Source organism: Delphinapterus leucas, chromosome 1 (genome assembly GCF_059928025.1).
Source record: "Delphinapterus leucas isolate spDelLeu-1000000601 "Yukka" chromosome 1, BTC_Dleu_Yukka2, whole genome shotgun sequence".
In the NCBI taxonomy this organism is placed as follows: Eukaryota; Metazoa; Chordata; class Mammalia; order Artiodactyla; family Monodontidae; genus Delphinapterus; species Delphinapterus leucas.
Window position 1 is genome coordinate 115,457,187 of NC_143129.1, and position 27,042 is coordinate 115,484,228.

Below are 27,042 nucleotides of genomic sequence, written 5' to 3' on the forward strand. Positions count from 1 at the left end.
AGAGAGCTGCTCACCCACCTTGTATCAATCCAGTGGGAGGTGCTCAGAATGGTGTTACTTGTCTCACAGGTCCTTGTTTGCCAAAGTTAGCTGGTAGATTTAAATGACACAATAAAAGCATCCTACATTTCAGTCTAAGGAAAAAAGAATGGAGTTCCATCAAAAGAAGAAAACTGGGCAACTTCAGTAAGCAGCGAAAGGAAAAGGTGTTTCCCAAACTGCAGTGCCAAACAGCACAAAGTCCATTAACTTAAAAATACCAGCAAAATATTTGTCTCTGTTATTCTAATATAACTCAAAATTAGAAAATATCTCTGTCTTTTGAGGAGTCCAACCCAAAAATGATTACTTGAATTAGTGAAAATAGTAGCATAGCAGTTACTTACATATCAGTCTCTTCTTTTTTAACTTCTTTTGATTTTGGCCACTCCATGCAGCTTGTGGGATTTTAGTTCCCTGACCAGGGATCGAACCCGGGCCCTTGGCAGTGAGAGCATGGAGTCCTAACCACTGGACTGCCAGGGAATTCCCACTTCAGTCTCTTCTTGGGCCAATAAATCCTTTCATCCATTCTTCCTCTCTCCTCCCTCACTCCTGCTTACCCCCTCTTTTTCTTCCTTCCTCTTTCTGTGTTTGTGTGTGTGTGTGTGTGTGTGTGTGTGTGGCAGTGGGATGGGGATGGAGTTTAGGCACAAGAACACACATGTAAATGCCACAGTGCAATAGGTTCTATAATGGTTTCAGTGCAGAGAAAGCCAGAGGAGAAAACAACTAACTTGTAATATCGTGGAGATACTTGAAGGACTCTGCTAGAGTTTATGAAATTCCACAAGGATCAGGACCATATCTTGGATAGAACCTATTTCAGTACCTTCCTCATAAAAAGGACTCAACGGACACCAATTTGGTTGCTGGTACAATTGTACATCTAGGTACCATCGGCATACCCCAAGGAACTTGGCAACTGGAATATGAGGCAAGATCCAAGTTTATGGTTCTGGCATCAGCTCTTATTAGCTGGGTCCTTGGCATTCACTCTGCTTCTCTGAGCTCTATTTTCTTTATCTACACAATGGAGATAAAGGGCTATAAGCCTCAAGCAAAATGATCTCTATTTTAACCTTAACAATTTTCAAAGTGTTTATGTGTTATTTCCTTTTAGCTTCACTATACAGTGAAATAAGTGGTGTGGTTACTCTGCTTCCCATTTTTCAAATTGAAAAAAGAAACCTAAAATTTGGAGTAACTTACAGTTATATTGATTCAGCATACATGCTACCCTGGGGGGGATAGATATAGGAAAGAAAGATCCAGTGTCTATCCTCAAGGAACTCTCAGTTTAGTTAGTGAATCATAGTCTTGCTGTAGTCAAGGCAGCTCCTTTAAAGGAGTTCCATTTCTGCTCTGAGTCTTCTTTCCTGTGAAAAGAAGGAGATGGAGATTAGCTAGTCTTCTGTCAGCCCACATTCACTCAACATATACTGACCCTCAATTTTAAGTTTAAAAAAAATCATGGAAAAAATTTATTCCAACCACACTTGGCCAGCCTCTGTGATAATAGTGGTCTGTTCAGTGGCACAAGTATTGGATCCTGCCCACACTGAGAAGTGACCATTCCCAAGTCTTCCACAGAGTCAGGAAGGATGTTACCTCACAAGATATAATTGCCACTTTCAGACATCATTTCTCTATTTATTGTGGCCAGAACTGTATATCCCAGCTGCCTGGGACATGACATGGTTTGTCTGTCACCATGAGCAGTGCTGTTGGTATGCATCAGAAGGGAGGAGAGAAGAGGGGAAAACAGAACAGGCTAAACAGAAACAGCATAAACACTTGACTGTATGTTTACTTATTTTTTTCAGTGAAAGGTGAATCTACTAAGAACATTGGCAATTAAAATTGAGCACTTCTTTTGGAGGAAGAACATGAAAATTCCCAGACAATTGCAGAGGACCTTGTTGGAAGATTTGGGGGTATTGTCGCTTGGTGGTTGGAATTTTTTGTTTCTCTGAAAAGTAATTAAACAGTCTTGAAAAAAAAATTTTTTTATGTATTTTCTAGCCTCTTGAATTGACTCGTAAGGCACAGGCTTTAATATGCTTCATCCTGTAGGCCGAAATTTTTTTTATTTGTTAGTTTGATGCAACACCAAACCCAAGGATCACCTGTGTCAGCCACAAAGTTGGCGTTCTCTTTAGTGGAACCTCACTAAACAGAAAGGCCATGTGGCAGACCATCTAGCCATAGGAGGACTGGTCCATCATTTGCCTATTCTTGTCTTTGGGATTATATGTAACTTAACCTCTTGAGACAACTGGATGAGTCTTTTATACTTGGGTAGCACCCAGTATGATGTCCTTTGTAAAAGGTTGTCTAAATACTATGAACTGCTATTTCTTATATTCATTTCAGAAAATCAGTGGCTCCACATTGTTTGAACCATCAGTGCTCATGAATTTGGCTTTACTTGTTCACACAGTGAGCTGTGTCTTACTATGAATTCTGTGCCTTTCATTCCATTCCCACTCTACTCTTGTCATTACCACACAGGGTGTTGTGATGAGCAGTTTTATGCTGTGTTTTGAAACATCTAGCAATAACTAAAGAAAAAACACTTGGAACTCATCAAAGTGTTACTGGAATGTATGTGTGTATTTATGTATATACATACATAATTTATGTATGTATATAAATTATTTTATATACATAATTTATACCTTATGACAGCTCTTTATACATTATGATCTCACATATTAAAATTAAAGTTTCCTAGTTTTATTGGAATTTATACAGTTATGAAATTGCAATATGACTATAAAAGATTATTACATCTGTATTGCATCTGTGCACTTAATGGTTAAAAAGACAATGACAAAATTGGACATTAGTGAAATTCGTTTTTAGTTTATAATTAGAATAAGTTTTAGACCAAAAGGAAACCAGAGGTATTAAAGAGACTTGGAAAGATTAGAAATATGAAAAGATAATGAGAACATGAGCATAGGAGAAACTTAGAACACAGATATATGTAACTTGGTGTACATATATATGAGAAGAGCCTCTAAAGACAATAGTGGCACAAAGACCCTTGGTATAAAAGTGATAGTGGAAATGTGATTCATAGACAGTAAGGCATTGCCATTTGAGAAATATATATACTTCCTAAAGCAGCTTCAGGAATCTTCTCATATAGCAAAAACTTTGTGTAGAATTATGTTTTGCACAGTATTACTGGAGAGACAATGAAATGGGAATTCAAAATTTAACAGTGAAGTTTGTCTTCTTGAGACAGGCAAGAAAGAGAATGAATTGAATCAAATGTGTCATAGAATTGTTATTGGGAAAAGTGGGATAAAGAACACAAAAAGAACATGTGATCTGAATATCAGGGTGGAGAGGAATTTCCTGACAGTGAAATCTGTTATGATGTAGTCTCATTTCCAAGAAAAGTGTTGAGTTCCATCCTGTTTAGAATTTAAATTGAAAACTGGACAAAAATCAAAGGATTTATCCTGTACTTTCCCTCCCCCTACCCAGGTGGAAAAAGAAAGGGAAAAACCCCTACATGATCTAATGCATCTTTACCATCCCTATTGTCTAGAATTCTATTAGACTTTAAATTATTATAGTCTATTCCTTAGGAAAGAATTTAACTAGCAGAGTTCCCTTGACATAACTATCAACTCATTTGATTAATATGCACATTTATTCCCACAGGATTTACAATAAACATGTGTTTTAGTGAATAACCATGTCAGCTGCTTGGAGGGGGTGAATTGGAATAATTCACTGAGAGCCCTAGAAGTTTGTAGTATTACAACCCAATTTCTTTTTTAGAGGCCTTCACCATTTTGGATTCCTGACAAATTCTGATGAATAAACAAACTCCCTGACCCATGTTAAGTTCAACATCCTGCATTTTGTTCACGAACCACATTTTAAAAGGAGAAAAGTTCCACCTGGCCTTCTTTATTTTTTAAACAATGATTTCAAAGGGAAGGTAGGCCTTCCGTAATTGCTAATTATTACATATGGGATTAATAGCCATAAATTTACAGTAAACAAAACTTGCACCTGTTCATATTATAAATATGAATTAAAGAGAGTTACTAGAATATTTAAGATTCCTAAGTGTAGTTGAGCCAATTTGTTTCTCTGTAGCAAGTGATGGGATTCAGGTTTCACAATGTATAGTAAAATGTTAAACACATAACTATGAGGCCAACAATTTCCTTTATACATTTTGTTTAATTTGGTTGGCATATACAGTGTGTTGTACCTGATTTCATATCAGTCATTAAATATTAAGTAAAGATGCCTACTCTGCTTTTATTTAATCATAAATTACTGTATTAAAGTGTGTTGTTTATTTTCAGGTAGATATTGTATACTTTTGATTATTAGCCAATCATCTTTCAATTGCAAGTGTCAGAAACTCAACTCAAACTAGTGTCAGCATGAAGGGCAGTTTACTGGCTCCTACACCGGGAAATTCAGGCATGGCTGGATCCAAAGAACCAAAGAAGCCATCTTTCCAGCCCCCATACTTGACCCTGATTTTTTTTTCCTGGATTGGTTTTCTCTTCCAGGCAAACTTTCTGTTTGGGGATGCCTTCTTTGAGGTGGGAAGCAGTGAGGTGAGGATGGTAGGTGACAGCTGTTGACAGTTTCAGCTTACATCATCATAACCAAAGCTTGGCAGCAAGTTATGTAAAATTTGGAGTAAGAACTTTTATTTTGCCCAGATTGGATCACATTCCATTCCTGAGCTGATGTGGAGTTCCCCCAGAGGAAGGGAAAATTATCAGAAAAGGGGAAGGTGTAGGGAGCAGGTGACGAAAGGTTGTTCCTGAGAATACAAAAGTAACAAACAGATGTACACTGCACACTTACTTGAATTTGAGTAGCAAGAGGTTTCTGATTTGAAATAGCATAAGGAGTAAAATTCAAAATTAACCTGCAAACCTTCATTGGCTTTAACTAGAGATTTCAGTTCCTATTTGATGCCACTGCTGCTTTGAGTTGCCATTACGGGCTTTTATTTTTTTTTAATGCTTCCCATTTGTGTTAGACATTATGTTGCTACTGGTTTGATCAGATGCACAGAGCACCAATCTGTTTCCATCATGGATTTGGAAATTTCCAGTTTCATGAACATTTGAGAAATACTGATTTTGAAATTAGAGTTGTACTGGAGGACAATGCTTCAAAAAATGAAGACCAGGGCTTCCCTGGTGGCGTAGTGGTTGAGAGTCTGCCTGCCGATGCAGGGGACACGAGTTCGTGCCCCGGTCCAGGAGGATCCCACATGCCGCAGAGTGGCTGGGCCCGTGAGCCATGGCCGCTGAGCCTGCACGTCCGGAGCCTGTGCTCCGCAACGGGAGAGGCCACAACAGTGAGAGGCCCGCGTACCGCAAAAAAAAAAAAAAATAAGACTATTTAAATAAAAATAGGCCCTTAAATAAACCTTTGGGGATCTGTACTTCATTACAAAGTATTTTCTTTCAACTTTGGTCAACTGGAAGCTATGTAAAGTATCTGTGCATATGTTTTTTAAAATGAACTAAAATGTAAACATTTTCCATATTGGAGTGTGGTGGGCTGCACTCATTTTGAACTGCATAACCGAATGCATCCTTTAAGCCTTTGATGAGTTACTACACAACTCTGCTGTTGCCGGTTTTATTTTCTTACTGAATAAAGTACCAAATGCTTACTCTTCATGACTTGGCCCCAAGCTAATATTGCAGCCATTTCTTTCTTTCATCTCCACCCTTTACTTCAGTATTGTAAAACAACAAAGAGGTTACCATATATACGTCCCAGCCTTTTCCCCCCTGAAGTGCCTTTCTCCTTGTTCATATTCTCCACGTGAGCATACTCTCCCTCTCCTTTGAGGCCCAGCTTGACCAGTAATTGCTATGATCCTCCCATGTAGAACCCATAGTTATGTTCACACTGCGTGTATCTCCTGATTGGCTGATGCTAATACTATACTGATGGTTAAGTGTTTTTAATATCACACTATAATAAGAGTAATAACCAATGTGTATTAATAGCTTACTAAATACCAAGCACAATTTCAACAGTTGTGAATCAGTCCTATGTCTGACTTCTAGGAAAACAGAATTAGTCCAGAAATCTCCCAGGTAGTCGATGCCCGTCTCATCAGCCTTCTCTGAGATTAACTCACCCTCTGCCTCTGCACTTCCTGAGACAGCCTGCCACTTCCTCACCCACCTTCACCCCCTCTTTCATATTCCTTGCTTCAACCAAGAGTTAAGGATTTGAGCCCACATGCATTTGTGAACAGGGGCTAAGTGGAAAATGGAACCGATTCATGTTACTGCAAGCAGTATTATTGACAGGGTTTATGATAAATGCATTTTACAGATGAGAAAATCAAGTCACATAGTGGTTAAAGCTTATCCTTAGGTAACACTGTTAAATGGTAAACGATGGTCATTGGGTTTTCTTCCTTCTCTTAATTCCTGTTGGTACCTGGTATTATCTTTCTTCCTGTCTATATAATTATTGATAAAATTCTTCATTGTTTACTTGGTCTTGAAGTCCAAAAGTGTGGGTGATAATTGCATCACCGTATCTGGCATAAAGTAAGCCCTCAATAAAGACTGGGTATTGAGATAAGGTGGGAGAAGTAGGGAAGCTCTCTAAGTTGAAAACAAATTTTTAAGGCTTTGTTATAGATTGATATCTCTCAATCTATAGCAAAGCCCCTGACTGATAGACTAATAGCTAAGGACATAGAACTTAGCATAAGCTAGGCCCCATTCTCAGCACATTAAAACATTAATCGCTGAATCCTCACAATCCTGTGAGGTAGGTACTGCTGAGTTTCATTGAATCCAAACTGTCATTAATTATAAGATGTGCCATTTTATATAACACTAAGAATGAAAACAATGCTGCCAATTAAATTATGACAATGCTTTTTAAAAACTCAATTTAGAATGCTTATACTTATGTAAAGAGCTCTTTTGGCATTTTATTTCAACAAATCTCAGACTCCATCAATTGTAAGACACACCATTTTGTATACCACTAAGAACAAAAAAACATGGCTTAATTAATTGTATGACACATCCTGACTTGAGATGTTAAAATATTGAAAAAATAGCTAGAATTGATGTAATGTGATATTGAGACAAACTTTGATATCATTCTGTGCTTATACTTTAAACAAGTGAAATTCACTGGGTAAGGCATTCCTAAAACTTTACAGCCTGACCATGACTCAGACCTCACGATGCAGCAATACTTAATGAAGTGCTCCCCCACTGTGCAATTTCCTTCAAAGTCATTGACACCCATTCTGCAAGTTCTAATGCTGGCGTTTTCTTGATCAGAAGATGTTAATAGAAGGGTTTCAGTCAACAGTTGTTAGGACGGTGGTCTGTGGAATGCAATATTGAAGGGTTGCTGATGTTGACTTGTGCCACCAGAATCAACCGCTAAGCCCACATATGCACAAGCAACGAATGACAGGTACATCATGACCGTGGCCTGGCCACTAGCCTTTTTAAGACCCTAAAGATATCAAGGATGTTAAAATGTGAGCTCTAGAGTCAATAAAATACAGTACCATCATCCCCATTTTATGTGGGAAAGGAAATTAAGGTCCAAACCAGATGGGTCACATGTAAGTAACTAGGCGAGCCATGATTTAAACCACGGCCAAGTGGGCTTCAGAGGTCATTTCCTTAACCATTAGGCTAATTGGCCTCCTAGGTGGGCTCTGCCCAGGTCACCAAGCCATCCTGAAGTCATACTATGTTTCATGATAATTTAGAGAGAATATTACAGTTTACTGCCACTTAAAAATGGATAATTATTTTAATCGGCTACTTTAATGAATTTTTTGAAAAAGTAGGACAGTTTTTTCGTGGTTTGTGAAGCCGCTTTTCTTGGAGGTTTCTTTGATGGACAGCAGGCTGTTTCTTCTAGCGTGTTTAGTTCTTCTCTTGAGTCTTTCATCCATGTTACTCACATATTTTGCTGGTTTGGGTATAAAGACTTCAATCACTTCGGTTAGTTTGAAACCAGCTGTTAATGCTAGCACCAGTTTCTTTCAGTGGATTCCAGCATAATAGCATCAGGTCTGTTTCATTGTCCATTATGAATTGTGCGCTGCTAAGTTAAACACTGCTCAAAGCTGTTACAGCAGACCTCAGGGAACATGGCTGTCCAGGACTATATTGTGAAGGGGACCCATGTGGAAAGGACATAAGGACACAAAGATAGCTGTTAATGATTGTCGAGTTGACCTTATGTTGAGCTGCGGAAGGAACATATTCTTGGTACAGTGGTGAATCCAATTGAGAGCTGCCGGGCATTGCCTCTGGACAGGACAGGCTTGGGGGTGCTAGGACAATCATGGGAGAGGAAGTATAATCTCAGGACCTGTAGGAAATCTTGGGAATGGCTTCAGAAGTGGAAATGGGATGGTTGGAAAAAATCCATGAAAAGACAAATGAAAGGCATTGTAAACAGTGAAATGTGAGTCTTAAATCTTAATTTCATGGAAGCAAGTGCTCTGAACTGTATAACCAAGGAGAAGTAAACTAAGCCTCGTGATTTTTAAAAGGGAAATTTCCATCCCCCTCGGGTGTAGGTAATGAAGGGACTATCAAATAATGGTTTCACTTTTTATTTCAGAAAAGTTTTCCTTCTCCCAGGTTTCTGCTAAGCACTCCAGGTTATTTTTACTGTGAGGAGAGATTGTCACACATCACCTCTTGGTATCATGATTTCTTTTGGCTCCTGAACAGTTGATTCTAGTTTAAGTCCATATGGTATGAATCTGTGGTGCAAAGACAGTCCTAAAGCCCAGTAACTTTTTATTTTTCCTAGAGCTCTGTGGTCCTACTCTTGACTGCTCCTCTGTGTTCCTAAAGAAAAAGAGTAGAGTCTGATCTCTGTGTTTTGAAGTTTCAGTGGTCGGTTAACCAGATGCTGTGATGCTGTGCTTTGGAGCTTCTGCCAACATAGAAGAGACAGCAAGTTTTTCCATGTTCCTGACGGATTGGAAGGTGTTTTTTCAAATTACCTTCTTCAGATCTCTCCCTGGAAAGGTTGGTCAGTTGTTCAGCCAACACCCTTGGCCTACGCAGCAAGTGCAGCTTAGAAGCCTGTAAATAGTTTCTGCGGCATTTGGACCCTCACAAACAAAACTTCTATGCGTTGGAAATGGAAAACTTGAGGTGGCCAGGAAAGCCAAGTGAGAGCAGGCATCCAATCTTCCAGGTAATGAATTCATGCAACTCGGTAAGAAGGAAGCTACTGTTTGTGGCTGACCTGTGTGTGGACAGTCTAAGGGAGAGTATGATCCAGATGTTCTTTTCTCACTTTCCTAAATGCCAAGGAGACGAGTTGTGAGGTTTGGTTTGATTTTTTTTTTTCCTAAGCAATCAAATCCTCCTTTCCCCTACCAAACATGTGTACCCCTTAGAAGTGAGAAGAAAATCAAGTTATTTCTTAGCCCATCAAAAAATACTTTCTTTGAAATCCTGTAACTTAGTCTACCCAAAAGTACTTTATAATATTTTGTAATCTCCTATAGTCTTGTTTAGTATTTCTCCAAAGGGTAGTAATGAATCTGTAAAGCTTAGGCCAAGTGATGGTACAAGTATAAATTATATTGAAGGGTATGGTAAAAATCTGCTGTTTGCTACTCAACATGCATCCCCCTTCTTGTAACCCTACTTGAGTTCCTTTGGGAAACTACCAGCTCCTTCCTGTTCACAGCCATCTGGTTTGGATGGGATTAAGCCCAACCCTATCTCCAGGGTGGGTTTTCATCAGGCTCAACAGATCAGAGTATCCCACTCCTGTGATCTTGTTTGGTTCAGAACTGTGCAGGTGACCTAAACTGGTACAATCTGAGGGACCTACAGGACAGGCAGATAGACTCTGTCCTGCTATAAAGATGTAAGGTTAAAAGCGGGTTAGCCTGTTTTTCTACTGTAAGGGGAGCCTGCCTGAGACTGGTGACAACTCAGAGGAGGCTGATTGGGTTTAGACTAAGCCAAGCCCATTTATCCCTCTGGAGTGTTCAGTTATATTAGCCAATACGTTCCTTTTTTTTTTTTTTTTCTTAATCAAGTTTGTGTAAGTTAGATTTTCTGTCAACTATGTCAGAATTTGACACCAGGAAATGAAGGATGGCAAGTTACAGCCCCTGGATTATAAAATTGGATGAATCAAGATAGGAAACCCTCTGTATCCTAGGCTAGGGTGTTAGTAAGGATTAGATTCGTCTGTAAAAGGAAAAATAATCTTAACTGGCCCTTTAAGGACAGTTTCTAGAAGTTGCACACAGCACTTCTGTTGACATCCCATATGCAGAACTTGGCCATGTAGCCACACCTGCTTTCGAGGGAATGGGAAGAAGTCTTTATTCAGGTTGGCAATGTGCCTAATTTAAAAATGTGGCTCTTCTTACTAAGGAGGAGGATTAAATGGGTATTGGGACAAGTAACAGTCTTTAACACAGCTGGTCATTGGCAATTCTTGTGGTACTGTAACAGTGGGTTACTCCATTGGCTAATGTATATTGGGACCTTCAGCCCATATGTCTCCCTGGGCTGCAGCATTAAGGGACTTGGACAGAAAGTTTAGGTTGTAGGAATGTATTGGTTACAGGTTGAAGCCTTTGTAAATTTTTACAAGAAAAAGAGGTTTTCTTTGAAGCTTATGCCTCTAAAAACAAGAAGGAATGAAATAGGGCTTTGCTACAAGAAACAATTTCTGCCTGTGACCTGCAATCCAAGTCAACTGAGTGCAGCCGTCTGGATCCTTGACTGAATGGAAAAGCCAGATTCCTGCATAAAGTTAAGTTAGTTTGAGCAAAAGAAGGAAGAAGGGAAAAGTACAATAAAGAAAGATTATGACCTAGAATAAGTGTGATCTCCCAGGCCTCTTCTAGAATCCTCTTGTTATAACCCCCCTCAACCTGTCAAAAGGGACATCCATGCCTCTTGAAAAGATGCAGCTGGTGTGCAGCTTTCCAGCAAAGGGAGAGTAGCTGTTCCTCCCTTCTCCAGGTCATTGCATTGTATTGTCCCCAAAAAGAGGCCAGTATAGATGCAGAAGCCATTAATTTACAGCCTTCCCATTTAGATGTGTTCTAAATGAAGGTATCAATCAGCTAGATCTCTACTTTTATTACTAACCCATGGACTTGACCAGTGTATTATCAGCATTCTCCAGGAAAACAGAACCAATAGAAGGTATACATGTAGAGAGAGAAGTAGATTTGTCAGGAATTGGCCCATGTGATTATGGAGTCTGGCAAGTCCCAAGATCTGCAGGGTGAGTGCTGGAGCTAAGACCCAGAAGAGCAGGTGTTTCAGTTTGAGTCTGAAGGAATGTCCCAGTTCAAAGGTGGTCAGGCAAGAGGAATTCTCTCTTACTCAGGGGATGGTCAGCCATTTGGTTCTATTCAGGCCTTCAACTGATTGGATGAGGCCCACCCACATTGGGGGGAGCAGTCTGCTTTACTCAGTCTTCTGATTTAAATGTTAATCTAATTCCAAAATATCCTTACAGAAACATCCAGAATAATGTTTTACCAAATATCTGGGTACCCCGTGGCCCAGTCAAGTTGATACATAAAATTAACCATCACAACCAGAAGCACATAGATGGGAGCCAACTGAAGTCATGAGGGATTTATACTACAGAGGAACCTTCAACTCTGATGAAAAATACTCCACAATTGCCCAACCCTGAAAGCAGTCCTTGGGACCCCTTCCTCCACCAAATATACATTCCCATTTATACCAAAGAGTAACGGCATTTAAAGCTGTCCTGTCCTATGAAGAGGCTCTTGCACAGAAATAATAGACAAGGGGGATCCTCTTGGAGAGTGAAACTGAAGCAGCCCCAGACCTCCACTTCACTGCAAGATAGAGGAGTCTGCCATTTCTGTCCAAAAAGGTTGTAATATGTGTGAGGACTGATAGCCACTGGATGTTCTACATTCTCCTCTTTGCAATTTGGAATTTTTATTGCAGTTCTCTTTTCTCTCTCCTATTATATATAGGATGTGGCTGAACTTATTATTTACCCACAGATCACTGAACCATGAAGAGTCACTTGACATAATTTGCACACTGATATGAAATACTGGACTTGGATCTAGATTTAGTAATAAAAAGATTTCACATGAAGTCCCTTTAGGGAAGGAATGTGACCTGTCTGTGTGGAACCTGTGGGTTGATGTTAGGCAGCCAAAGACTGGACTAGCCAATGTTGCTGAGTCCTTCTATGTGGTACTCCACATTTCCTTTGAGAGCCACTTCCCCACATCCTCAGCTGTATGGTCTAGTTGGGATTGATGCCCCCCTCCCCATTCTACCATCTCAGCCACAGTCATTGGTTCAAGAATGGGCATGGAAATCCATACTAGAGGGAGCCTCCGATTTTTGCTAGGAATGATAGAACTCCATCTCTCTTTCTCACTGGGCTAACTCATGTGGGGATGTGAGCTTTAGAACTGCTGTGACCATTTTTGGTGCCACCAGGGGAACAAGCCTGAGAATCAAGCTAGAAGCAAAGCTGAGAGATGGATCCTAGTTAAAACTTTTTGCTTTCATTTTGCAGTCATTCTGTAGGGCTTTTCCCTCAATTGCAGCAATGACAAAATTTCCCAAGTGACATAGAGAATGTGAGGAAATTCAAATGAGCATCTCCTTTTAGTGGTCTTGTCATCTTTCCAAACAGCTTTCCCCTGTGTGTCATGACCTTCAAAGTATATGATTGAAATCCGCAGAACCACAGAATCTTAGGATCTCAGAACCAAAAGGATCATAGAGATCAACTAGTCCAGGGCCTCCAAAGGTGACTCAGGGGGTTAAGCAAGGGGATTTTTACGTGATTCATGAATATTTTTTATTTAAAAAAGTACGTAATTATGAATCCTAGTGAAATATAACTAGCATTTTTCACATCAAACTTGTGATTTCACAGGTTTTATGTAATGCTTTTACCAAAGGGGAAATGGAAGCTTTGAGAGATTACTGGCTTTTTTAGGGATTGCCCAGATGGTGAATGAAGGGTGAGAGATATTAAATAGGGAATCATAACTGGAAGGGAGCCTAGAGGTCATGGAGTCACCTCCCCAGCCTCACCCACCTCCAATGTCAAAATTCCCTCCAAAGCATCTCTCACAAGTGGTCATCCAGCCTCTTTTTGAATATCTCCAAGGATGGAAGGCTTATCACCCTTTGAGGCAGCGCATTCTGTTTTGGCAGTTCTGATAGAAAATTCTCCCTTACACTGAGCCGCTTGAAATTGCTTTCCGTTTGGTTCCAGTTCTTCCCTCTGAAGCCGCTCCACCAACTTCAAATGTTTTAAGACAGTTAATTCCACTTCTCTCTCAACACACACACACACACACACACACACACACACACACACAGAGGTCTCTCTTCATGAAATGTGGTTTTCTCATCATTCTCATCATTCTTTTTTGATTTGTTGCTATTAAAGCTGTGTGTCTAGAACATGCCTTAATATATATACAGCGTAGACTAAACTAGAGCTCTCCCACCCTTTGTCCTAGGCCCTGTGTTTCTATTTGGGCAGCCTGAGATCACCACATCTATGGCTGACCATTGAGTGACAGCATCCATCTTTTTTCACCATCATTCTGTAGTCAGTTGGCTGACTAACTGAACCTCAGTTCATGACTTGTCATTTATTCTTACTTATTTTCATTCTTTCATTTCAGTCTATCGAGGGTTTTTGTTTTTGTTTTTGTTTTGGATCTTGATTCCATGAACCAATTTATTAAATGCAGGAGTAATAGAGAGTGAGGGCGTCCCTTGAAACGTAAAAGTAATTTCAGGATACATAAAAATGTAATAAATGTAGAAAATAATAAACATATGGAACCTAGTATTCAAGAGATTGATGTAGACTGAAAATATTAATGGGCTCAACATATGTCAATGAGAGATTAGGAGATATTTAGGAAATTATTCAACTTTTTAAATACAGTGTCCTAACCTTGCCTCTCTAATGTTCCTGCTGGTCGATGTCAGAGACAGAGCATCGAGTTATACTAGTTAAAGGTTCAGCTCAGCATCGGATTTCTTACCAATTTCTCCCTTCTGCAGAAATAAACCCGTCTTTGGTCCCAGGAGCCAATCCAGTATACGGATTGAAGGAACATGTTTGTGAGTGAAATAGAACTGAGTTCAAATCCTGACCATGATTTTCTAGTCATATATCCTCTTGCAAGCTGTATATCCTCTCTGAGCCTCAATTAACCCAGGAAATAATATGGTGCCTGTCTCAGGCTAAAAATTACATAAAGTAGTATATATAAAGCATCTAGCACGTGGTAAACACTCAATATGCTGTGGCTGATTGTTTGTAAGTCTATTGATACACACACAAAATAATTAGAAAGTTGAAAATAAAAATTAGCCCATGGAGACTGGAGCTGTCCATCATGACCTCGTGAACTTTGGTTGGTCACCGTCTGTCCTGAAGTAATTCAGTCAGGATACTCTGTTAAATTGGTAAAGAAAACTCTAAGCCTCCAAGGGCTTCCCCTGTAGAGAAGTTCAGAGAGCAGCTTTGATGAAGGAGCCAGCAGAAACCAGCTGGAGATGTTTCCTGCACCACCAGGCAAACTCAGCACTGTCTGGAAGCACAAAGGTGCCCTTCCACTAGGAGGCCACTCATTCTGAGTCACCTCCAGAGGCATTAAGGTCCTAGCTTTGCCATCCAAAGGGGCTTAGGGGACCAGAGGGCTTAGAAGTGAAGAGACCAAAGAGGTGCCGTAAGTGGGCTGTTTGTCTCCCGCTGTATTTTTCCCAACCCTGCGATTTGCTATCCCACCTGAACACAACTTTGAATGTAAGGCAGTTGTGGTGCACGTGTCTGGGCAGGCACAAGCTTCTAGGGGTGGTGCTTTCAAACACTGACAGGGCTTGCCAGAGATGGGCGAGGGTGGCCTCATCTGATCTGAGGATTATTGTCAGGCAGGAGGGTTTTAAAAATTTAAATCCGAGATTTTTAACAAATAGGAAGACACCTGGCTTCCTACCCTGTGAAATGGATTACTTCATTTGGCTTTTCTTTTTCTTTTTTTTTTTTGCAGAGTGTTTAGATCTAGTGCTTTTTTTTTTTCTCTCCGTCACCAAAAGAGCAATTGATGTCTAGATATCCATCTATGGCCCCCATTGTTAGGACTCGCAAAGGCTCCCATATTTGTACCTTCTCGAGACCCCATGATTTACAGCATGTCTCTTACTCGCTGCCATTCCTTTAGCGTTCAGTGCTGCCCTATTGAGACAGAAGTACCAACAGACTTTTTACGTGGAAGTTCTTAGGATATTTAATTAGTCATTCATCCTAGATATTCAGAGGGTGTATGTATGTGTTTCTGTGTGTTTTGTCCTTGGCCACACTGGTTGTGCTTTGTGTGTGTGTGTGTGTTTTTCCCCATTTGCACAAGGTCACACTCGGAGCTCTTCCTCCCTGAGGGGAGGTTGCACATTCATCACTTAATCTGCCTCCCATTTCCTTCATTTGGGATCACTCAGCCCTTCCTGAGGTATTACCATTTTTCCATTTCTTCTTTGCTCCCTCCTTTCTTTTAATAACTCTGGGAGACAGGGAGGCACCTTGTAAAGTTAATTTCCTCTGAAGCTTTCAAACTAAAGGCATCTCTCAGCCCAGACACCACCACCCATCTCCACCCCTCGGCGAGGACACACACCCCTCCTCGGAGCCTTAGTCACTCTGAGCTGTGCCCGCTGACCAGGACTCTCCACGCCTCAGCTCCGTCTCAGGAGCACAGTGAATTGCTCTGTCTAGTGGCTCTTTGGTCTGGGTGTGGGGAGCACAGTTGGGAAGAATCTCCCCATTTATTTTCCCTGCACCTTCCTCCCATTTTTCACTTCCCAGCTGCGCTCCCCCTTCCCTTTCACTGCTTTCTGCTTCTTTCTGGTCCTTTCAAGACTCGGGCTGGCTGCCTGCCTGTCCCAGGGATGGCATTTCCTCTTCAAAGGCCTGTGGCCTCAGCCACCCAGCTCTACCAAGCACACAAGCCTTTGGAATCGCTGTGGCTTTGCTGCCTGCCTACTTGGATGGCAGAGGGGCAGTTTTTTAAAACACCCCTTTGGTTTCTGGGGGTGAAGCTTTTCTCAATCCTATTTTATTTATGTGAACACGATCTGTGGCTTTTGAATGTTTGCTTTTGAATGTTTGTGTTAATGGACTAAGCTGAAAGGGTTTCCTCTTACCGGAGAGAGGGCCCTGCACAGCTGGGGGCCCGGCTGCTCAGCTCAGGCAAACACTGTCCCAAGAGGAACAAGTCGCCAGCCAAGGGAGTCTGGCGGCTCTGAGAGGAATTCATTGAGACTTGCATGGGCAGCAGTGGTCAGAGCTGGGATCGCAGGCCGGGCCATGGAGCTCAAGAAAATCCTTTGATTAATAGGGAGGGCTGGACTGGAAACACCTAGATTTTTGCAAATACGTTTTTTACAACGGTGCATATATTTACCAAAACTGTGGTTTTCAACAGCTTGTGTGCCTGATGTTTCCACCCGTACTCCCAGCCTTCTGAGTTACTCCTGGCAGTATTAAGCACTTCAGAAGCTTAGCTGATTCCTGAAACATTTGTAGGTGAACCTGTCATCTGAAAGTGTGGCAGCGTTCTCAGACAATTAATGGGCTTCCTGTGTATTTCCTTCCCCTTCTTCTCTCTCCGTGGTACCTAAGGGCACTTCAGATGGAAACAGAAACAAAGACCCAAAGGATCCACTGAATGTACAGTCTTTCCATATGACTAGATATCCTAACGCTGGTGTGAGGAAGGGAGATGAGTGGGGCAAGTGGCACCAGAGAGGACTGTCTGAAGGGAAGAGGATCCTCAGATTTGCCATGAAGACCAAGGAACAGAGTAGAAGGGACTCGGGGCTGGGATATCCTCAAGGGTAGACCCCAGCATCCCACTAACACCAACCCATAGCCTGTGTAGCCCTGTGTCCAGTGGCCCCGGAAACCTGTAAGCCCTTGAACCAAAGGTGGGAGACTTACCTGGACAATTTGTGTGAGGATGTGGGCATGATGAGGAACACGTCTCCCTCCAAACAAGATGGAACTGAACAGAACTAGCTGAGAATCTTTCTATGGTCTGGGCCAAATGGTGGGTCCACCATTAATGTTGCTTAAGTTATTAACCTCCTTAAATGAAGGGGCCGGCTGGTATTGGAGACTGTAGACAACTGTAGCAGAGAAGAATTAAGGTGGGGCTCCACAGAATATAGAAGTTACAGTTCCTGACGCAAACTATTCCAGAGTCCCTTTATTGAAGGTATGAGTCCAACGTTGGTGACCCATCTGTTCAGTCTACATCCTCTCCTTGGACACTGTCTTCTAACTCCTTGGCTTAGTGACCACCGATAACTCCACATTCTGAATCTCTCTCCTGACCTTCAGACCCGACCTAACTGCTTACCTGACACGACAGTCACACATGTACTCAGTGTGACCCACAGCTAATGCATCCTTTACTCCACTTGTCCCTAACCAGCTCCTCCTGGGTTACCCATTGTTGTCACTATTCAACCAGTTGCTTATGCCAGAAATGTCAGAGTTATCTTTGACTCTTTCCTTTTCTCTAACACTCCCACCACCTACAGGATCCTGTTCATTCTACCTCCTAAATATCTTTTTATTCTGTCCACATCTCTTTCTCTCTTTGGCCACCAAACTAGTCCAAGTTAACATCTTTTCTCATCCAGCTACTACATTGGTCCTCTGACTAGTCTCTTGGCCTCTGTTCTTATCGCCTTGTCGTCCATTCTCTACATGCCAATTCGAACAACATATCTAAAATATAATCTGATCATATTTCTTACCTGACCAAAACCTTGGAATAGCTTTCTATTGCTTTTCAGGTAAAATCCAAAGTACAAATTCCAACCTTGCTTACTCCTTCCAGTCTCATCTGTTACCAGGACAGAGACCTTGTCTTTCCATTTCATTGCTGGTCCCTCAGCACCTAGAACAATGTCCAGCACAAAGTTGCTTTCTATAAATAGTAGTTACATGGGTGAATGAATGAATTAATGAACACACAGAATTTCTATGCATTCAAGGATAACCAAGGGGAATGGAGAGTGAGAAAAAGCCAATATTATAACCTCTCAGGAAAATGGTTCTTATTCTAAGACTTAAGCGTTTTGATCCCAGGCCCAGAATAGTAGAAAGTACTTGAGCAAGCATAGCACAAAATGCAAGGAATAAGATGGTCTCTGTTGTTCTGCCCCATGAGGTCCCCATTCAAGCTGTGAGAGCAGCTTGCTATGCTGTCTGTCAGATTGTCTGTGATGACAGTGGGAACTGAAAGGTTTACAAGGTAAAGAGAAGAAATGGCAGTTGGAAAGATTAGTGTAGGGGATAGTTTTGTTTCTTTTGTTTTGTTTTTGGCTGACTAGCATCCACTTCACTTCCTAACAATACCCCAATTTCCTTCTGAAGAAGGATCTCTTCCTGTTGGATTCAGTCTGTTGGGACTGTAATTAAGAGCCTGCCTTCTCCTGGGGCCCAAGTTAAGCCAATAGATGCTTTCGCCCTAGAAGTAGATTCTTGAGCACAGAGATCAAGAAACTTAAAACATTTGCTGTGTGGAGGTGACCTCCCAGCCATACCATGCCTGCTATGAGACCACCATGGTGGTTCCTGGGGGCCAGTCATCCCATTAATTAGCCCAATCATGGGCTCCCAACCATTGTAGAATGAACTTATTATCCATAACTTGGTCAGAGTTGTTTCTGTTACTTGTAAGTGCTAGTATGATAATGTTGATACAAGGGAATATTGTCAGAATATAGTTCTGACATCTTTTAATTGTTTTGGGCCAAAGCCATTATGTGAATCCCAGAATAAACATCATGTGCAACTTGACCGCGGGAGTTCAATTACTACTGACTTTCCTAACATGGGAACGCATAACATTCCAACATGGATCTTCTTAGCGATCAGCAGCGGAAAATATCACTGTTTGGACTGGTCATCTGTATCTAAAAGAAATAAACCAAGACCACTCCTTCAGGTTTGTCTTTCATTGTAGCCATAGCAAAAGACTAAAAATGATCACGCTTACTACTCATCAGGAAAATACAAAGTTAAAATAATTACCATGCTCTTGCCAATCAGTTCTGCCAAAATTAAAAAAAAAATAACAAAAAAACCTGGCAATATCCATTGTTGATGAGAATGTGAACAAAGGCCACCCTTTCATAGTTAGTAGAAGTGTAAGTTGGTCAGTCTTTCTGGAAGGCAGTTTGGCAGTGCCAATCAAAATTCAATACATATGCATACCCTTTGACCCAGCGGTTCTGCTCTTAGGAATAAAAATGTAAAAGGTTACAGGTGTAAGGATGTTCGATGCAGCATTAATTTGTCCTACCAAAATATTAGAAACAACCTAAATGTCCCTTAATAGGCTGAATAAGTTATGGTATAGTTTCATGATTCATTCAGTAGCCATTATAAAGAATGTGGTTGATACGTCTGTAACAGAAGTAGAGTCCACAATGTTTTACTGACTGCAAAAAGCAAGTTACAGAGTAATGTGAATAGAAAAAATATTTTTTAAAAAGTAAAGCTATACACAGACTTTAGAAGCACATGTATGTGTATGTAAATATGTCTGAATGTGTATAGAAAAAATCCAGACGTATTCATACTATAGTTATTGGTGGTTACTTTTGATGAATGGGGAGGAGCATTGGAATGGGAGAAGAGAGGAAAAGAAGGGGAGGTTTGATTTTATATTTTACATATTTTGGTATCATTTGAATTTTTATTGCCTTTGTATTACTTTTGTAATTTTTTAAAAACAGAAAAAAGGAATAAAACTACTAAAATGTGAATCAGATTGCAGGCAGAGTAACCTTTCCAGAGGTCAAGGGTGGGTTCCGACCCACTTGTCTGGGCAAGAGTCTGGTCGATCCCAGTAGGTGGAAGCTGAGGAACTAGCCATGCCCAGGGTACAACCAAGTTTCTGTAAGAGAACCACCTAGACAGGCCAAAGGAGCTCCTCCTGGAAGGCTTTCCCAGGCTGGGTGGAAATCAACCCCTAAAGGAGTTGGAATTGCATAGCTGATTGTTTTTATTGGCTCTGCCCATCTAACCTTGAATACCTTCTCTTTTGTTCATGAACGTTTAATGTGCCATCGTGTTATAGCTGCAGCAAGATTCCCGTCTACCTATTGTCTAACAGACAGCAGTTAGAACCTGTTTGGTTCATTGAGATATCATAACACCACCAGGTACCTGTCTTTCATGCTGCCTGTTTGGGCAGAAAGTTTATATATTTTCTTGTATTCTACTTCATTCCAAAACACCTGGTATGTTAAATATACTGGTTTTTTAAAAATCATAAAATGGGGGAAAGAAAAATAAGGGTATAAAAACAAAATTAAGCCAACAATGAGGTGGTCACACAAGCTACATATTACCTGAAGTTTTATGTACTTACAAGTTAAGGGTGGGCCACAGTTTGGCTCTGAGTTTCCTAGTTGGCGGAGTGACATGATCAGGTACAGGATCAAGTGACAGTCTTGGTTTTCCTGAGAAATGAAAGGAGAAAAATTTCTTAGCAAGTATGAATATATATGTAGCTGAGAAGAAAAGTATTCTACTACAGTCTCATGGGTTTGAGAGCTGAATCCTAACTAATGTCAGTCAACTTACAGTCCTTTTCCAAGGCAGTGGTAGTTTCCTTCTTTCATATGAACTACCTTGAGTCACTTGGTCCCCTTGAATTGTGGTCCCTCCTCTCCAGAGAGGGATACTTGTCCTTTCTGCCAAAGCCATAAGCCTGGGGAAGAAAGCTACTTTGTTCAAGTTATCCTTGATTATTTTGGAACTTCCTAAAGCTCCTGTCATGTGGTTCCAAGTTTAACTGTAGTCACTTTGGACATGAGTTTATTTCCACAATGATGTATGTCAGCAACCACAGAGTGAGCTTCTTGTATTTTTATATCAATATGATACCCTTTGTTTATTTGTTCCTCAGAGGTTTCGCTTTCGCTTATGTAATGGGCTATGGCATTTTTTGGTCATTACCTCGTGCTGGGTTCTCCTTTTCCTTTGTATCTCTGATGTGTCATATTCTTGACACTCTACTCCTTTGGATCTCTGAGATATAATGCTCTGAGGTAGTGGGCGGGAGCTGGTGGGAGCCAGATTATATGATGACTTCTCCACCCTTCCCCACATAAGAACCGCCTGAGTTTGTCACTGAGTTGTTTCTGTACTCAGTCTTTTGGCATTCCCTCAAAAAGCACATTGGCTTAAAACTACAGCAGCTACCAAAGCATGAGGGTTAGGTGGGCCTGGAAGACTGTAGGCTCCACTGCTGAGTTGGGCAATGGGCCAGGAAGAGTCTCCTGAACTCCAGAGCTACATCGACCCTGTTCCCACAGAGTCCGTAGCTAGAAGTGGTCAGTCCCCTACATGTACCCCTGTCCAAGCCTACATTATAGGAAGATCCTGAAGGAAACATAAGCCTCAAAATAGGAACATCCCTTGGCTTGGGGCTCGTTTTCCTGAGCTCCTCCATATTCTCATATACATCTATCTGCTTAGATGTCTAACAGTAATCTCAAGCTTAACATGTGCAAAACAGAACTCCTGCTTCGTGTTCCCACCCCACACCCGCCCAGGGCTACTCTTCTACTCTTCTCCATCTGGAAAATGGCACCGCTATTCACCCAGCTGCTCAATCCCAAAACTTAGGAATCATGCTTGATCCCACCTCCCCTTTCCTTCACCTTTTATATCTACTCCAAATACCCTGTTTCTACTTCCAAAATATATCTAAATCCCTCCACTTTTCTCCATACTCATGGCCAGCAAGCTGGTCCAAGCTGCTGTCATCTCTTGCCTGAATGACTAAAATCACTAACTGGGATCCCTGCTCTCCATTCTTGATACCACTACAATCTATTACCACACCAGTATTCAGGGTGACAGAACACATCACTCTTGTGCTTAAAACCTTCCAATGGGGCTTCCCTGGTGGCGCAGTGGTTGAGAGTCCGCCTGCCGATGCAGGGGACACGGGTTCGTGCCCCGGTCCGGGGAGATCCCACATGCCGCGCAGCGGCTGGGCCCGTGAGCCATGGCCGCTGAGCCTGCGCGTCCGGAGCCTGTGCTCCGCAACGGGAGAGGCCACAACAGTGAGAGGCCTGCGTACTGCAAAAAAAAAAAAAAAAAAAAAAAAAAACACTTCCAATGACTTCCTGCTACTCTCAGGGGGAAAAAAATCCTATTGCTCCTGCCCACCTCTCAGATCACATCCCAGACCGCTTTTTGTGTCACTCACTGAGCTCTAGACACACTGACTTCTCCTCCTCAAACGTGCCACCTTATTTCTCACTCAGGGCCTTTGCACTTGCTGTATCCTTCACTTGTAATGTCTTCACTTGACTTCTTATCATTGAGCTCTCACTTCTTCAGTGATATCCTATTCCCAATCTTTCTGTTAAATGACCCTTTTACTTCCTTCATAGCATTTCTTACAATGTAAGAATATCTTGAATATTAATGTGTTCACTTATTTATTATTTGTCTTCTTCATCCAGAACATAAGTTCAATGAAGACAAGAATTTTGTCTGTTTTGTTCACACCTGTATCTTTGGTGAATATTTTTAAAATAAATAGGTGTATGAAGTAATGGATAAGCAAGAACATTTACTAGGCATCTATTATATTCCAGGCACTTGCCAAAGTGCTTTAGATTCAAAGATTAAACAAGTCCTATTTCTTACCCTTAACTCTGGAAACGTTTTAGCCATTTTATCTAAATGCTGCCTTTCTCATATTCTATTTTTTTCTTCCTGACCCCTTCAATATCTTATGTTTCCCATTTCTTTGCCTTTTTTTTTTTTTCTGTATCCTGAGCAAATTCTTCAGATATAACTTCCAGTTCCCTAACTCTGTTTTTACCTGTATCTCCTCTACTTTTATTTATTCACCATGTTTCTAATTTTAATAATTATGTATTTTTTATTTCCAGAAGTAGTATTTTGGTTCTTTCTCAATTCTGCCAGATCTTTTTAGATGTTATTTACTCTTTTTCATGTTTTTCTTTCCCCTTTTTATTTCTTTAAACATTTTAAGCAATTTATATTTCATATATGATAACTGTTCTAATGTCTAGTTTTGTAGTTTCTACTAGCTTTCATTCATGGTAGCTTGTTTCCTAGTGTTGTTTGTAATTTTAGATTGTGATCTCATGTTCAGTGGGGCTTTATCTGTTAGACTCCAGTGAGGAGACCTGGGTGACTATCCCTCCAGTGAAAATGCCAGGTGCTCTGAGATGTTACCAATCTGGGACCAATTTAAACTAATTTTCAGCTGAAGTTCCCAGACCATGTAGATAATATAAATTCAAACCCTAAACCTGTGAGATGGGAAGTTTGTGATTTTGACATCTTATGAGCACAGGCCAAGTTAGATATTTTCTTGTTTTTCTTCATTGCAGATAGGGTTTTTTTCTAGTCTACCGTTTCACTGAGTAGTATCCCTTGTGAGTCTCACTTTCATGAGAAGTCTCAGTTCCAACTCACCGTCGTTTGAGGGCACTAAGCCTTGTCTCCTGTCCTCCGTAAAGCCCCTGAAACCAAACCCCAAAGTCACTGAGATAGACAGACTTCCCAGAGCAGCAGAGTTTCAGTGGCAGTTTACCACTCTAAATTCCAGCCCCTCTTTATGTGTGTGTATGTGTGTGTGTGTGTCCATGAGGATTTCCCTAATTCACATGAGAGTTTGGCCAGGCATTCGAAGTATATTAATTGTATTTTATTTAGGCTATCCGGATGTTTAGTCTGCCTTATAGCAAGAAACACAATACTACCTGCCTTCTATGAGCATGGGATAGAGTTCTAGGAGACAGAAACATCCATTCATCCAACTATCCTCATTATTGAATGTGTTTTTCCGTGCCAGACACTAATAACCAGGTACACATAAGAATGTGCTGAGGCATGCCCACAGTGATGTGAGGATACAGAAGTAAAAGAGATCAATTCTGATGAGGGATCTGGGAAGGCTTTGCAGATAAAAAGGGATTGGAGGGTTTCCCTGGTGGCGCAGTGGTTGAGAGTCCGCCTGCCGATGCAGGGGACACAGGTTCGTGCCCCGGTCCGGGAAGATCCCACATGCCACAGAGCGGCTAGGCCCGTGAGCCATAGCCGCTAAGCCTGCGCGTCCGGAGCTTGTGCTGCACAATGGGAGAGGCCACAGCAGTGAGAGGCCCGCGTACCACAAAAAAAAAAAAAAAAAAGGGATTGGAGCTGGATAATAATAAGAATACCTAATTTTTATCTAGTGCTTACTCTGGACCAGGGCACTATGGCAAGTACTTCCCATGTATGGTCACCTTATCCTTACAACGAAGCATAAAATTGCCACCATTCTTATCACCCCAACTTTATACCTGAAGCACAGAGAATTTGAGTAATATGCTCAGTCATACAGAAAGTAATTGACACTGCCTGGATACGAATTCAAGGAGTTTTGAGTCCTGTTCCAAGGCTTTTAGCTATTATGCTACATTGTGCTTGAACAGACAGGGATTGGGGGAGGGCATTCCATCCATACATTAAGAAAAATCATTCTGACCTCCTAGATTGTTGTGAGGATTATCTGAAATACCGTAAGGAAAAGCAGGTAGCCCAGTGCATACTACACAATAAGCACTCAATAAATGCCGACGTTCTTCCCTCTTTAACCCTCTACCACCAACTTATCCACAAATTCCTTTAGGGATGGGACCATACTGTACATGAAGACATGTCCCACCCCCACAGAACCTAGTATTGATTGATGATTGATCCCTTGACTGATTCATTGATTGAATTAATACGTTAGATAGTAGTTTTGGTACTTCGGTTTATGTTGTGGTTTAGTTCTCAAAGTACTTTTATGTCTACCAGCTCAAGTTATCAGCACGTCATTTCTTAGAGATGGAATGGACATCTGGCTTTAGTGACAAATGTGAATTTTACTGAGGCGGGAATAGCTCAGTCTTGGGAAAAGGGTGAGTATGACGCACGTGCAACTGGATGAGAACGAACCAGAGGAGAAGATTCTGAGTGTGGCTCTGGAAGGAGGTGGTGGCAAGAGGCCAGGCTTCTACTCCCGAATGAGCTCTTTAGCTCCAGCCCTGTCATTGGCCTTATATGAGAGCTTGGGTAAGGTGTCCCATCTCTCAGAGTTGGCTGCCTCATCATTCAGCCATCACTCAGCACCTGAGTGTGGGTTTCCCTTCACATGACACCCAACACACTTCATGGGGGGTGTCCCTCATTAGACCGCAGACTCCGTGAGAGCAGAGGCTCCTTACTCACTTGTAACCGCAGCATCTAGCACATGTCTGACACATCGAAGGTGATCAAATATCTAGTAAATGAGTGGTGAATGAGTGGTTTAGATAAAAAGAAGAAAGAAGAGAGGAGAAACAATGCCAATGTCACAGATTCAGATCTAAGGTACAGAGAGAGGAAACAAGCAGAAGACAGTGAGAAGGCTAAACCAGAGAGATTGTCCCGTCCATTCAGTAAGCTGGGTACAGTCATGTCTGATTATGAAGCGCTTTAAGAGTCAGGGGGCTTCCCCAGTGACTATAATCACAGACTGTCCTTTCCATTTGTTTAGCCCGACCTTATTTCAAAGGTAGCACGGACATAAACTATAGCCCTGGCCTTGCCCAACGGGCCACAAACTGCTGTTAGTTGAGAAAGCTCTATCAGTGCAGCGTGTTATCAGTGAGAGTTTACACCAGTGAGGGATTGCAGAACACTTTGTGAACATGGCCCTGATCAATTTTCATCTGCCAAATAAGCCTCCGTTCCTTTGGGATCCCCTTTCTCTCACTCTTCAGAGTCCTAGTTCTAAGTCCAGCCTCTGTAATGGCCTGAGCATCTACATGCATTTCTGGGTTCACCTCTGGGGGCAGCTGGTCCTTCCTCCTCACCCTGTTAATGTCCTTTCCTTCTCCCTTGCCCAGGGTCTACCTCAGCAGACCTTCCACAGACCAAGAAGCCACAGGCCGCCAGGAAACAGTCCTTTCTTTTGTCTGGAGCATAGCAATACAGGGTTAGATTTGGCCCAAGGAACAGTATGATTAGATCAGCAAATCAACCCACAACTTATAGAAACAAGATGTGCTTACCCATCCATTACAGTGGATGCCGTGTTTCTTTCCACTTGGTTGGATGACTTACATTAAAACGTTTAGATGCTGGGTGCAGGTAGTGTCTTTGGGACCAAAGGGATGGGGATCTAAATACACATCCCAGGAGGGAACCAGCTACCAGCTGCAGCTCATCTTGAGTCTGCCATATCTCCTCACCCAACTATGAAAATGACCTAATTGTGTACAGACAACAGCAGTTGTACAGGGAAAAATAACACAGCAATGCAAATATTCAAACCAAATTGGAAAAGCAAAGCAAGAAGGAGCCAGAAAGCATTAGATCATTCAAATTGCAACCTGGCCAAGACAGCATCTGGGCATGCATCCTCTGTCCAGCTTTTGTTCACATATCATCCCTAATGCTTCTTTGCATTTATAGATAGAATCATGGCTTGGTATTTGCACAAAACCCTTTGTGCGGCTGCATTCTAAAGAACAAGGGTTTCTCACAGTGTCTCTCCAGAAGGGGCAGAGAATTCTCCAGTGGAATGCTTTAGTAGGCTTCCAGGTCAAAAAGGGCCCTTCTCTCTCCGAAGATGGGTGGACGAGTGATGTACCTTTGGCCAGCGTATATGTTTTAATTGTGGGACCAGTGCAGGCCGTGCTCATTTTCCTTCCTCACTGGGTCATTTCCACTTTAGTTCTGAAAACAAAAAACAGTTGATTAAAAAAAGGGCCTTCCTGACTGAACCTTGGATCCCGTCTTTGGATCTGGACAAGAAGCGGGGATGTTCCTACCCCTCTCCCCCTCCCCCCCCACCATATCGTAAAGCTGGTTCAAGTC

At 41.6% G+C, this 27,042-nt stretch overlaps 1 protein-coding gene across 2 annotated transcripts in view; it reads left to right on the plus strand.

Annotated features, from left to right (window-relative positions):
- The window catches only part of ZNHIT6 (zinc finger HIT-type containing 6), a 65,948-nt gene extending 52,374 nt beyond the window's left edge, over positions 1–13,574 (plus strand). Inside the window, exon 9 of one of the 2 annotated variants that reach the window (XM_089920117.1) lies at positions 1,866–13,574. In XM_089920117.1, the coding sequence (XP_089776243.1) occupies positions 1,866–1,900 (35 nt within the window). In that variant the 3' untranslated portion in view covers positions 1,901–13,574. The remainder of the gene's footprint in view (positions 1–1,865) is intronic. The other variant, XM_022580936.2, reaches the window with a different exon arrangement.
- The last annotated feature ends 13,468 nt before the right edge of the window (positions 13,575–27,042 follow it).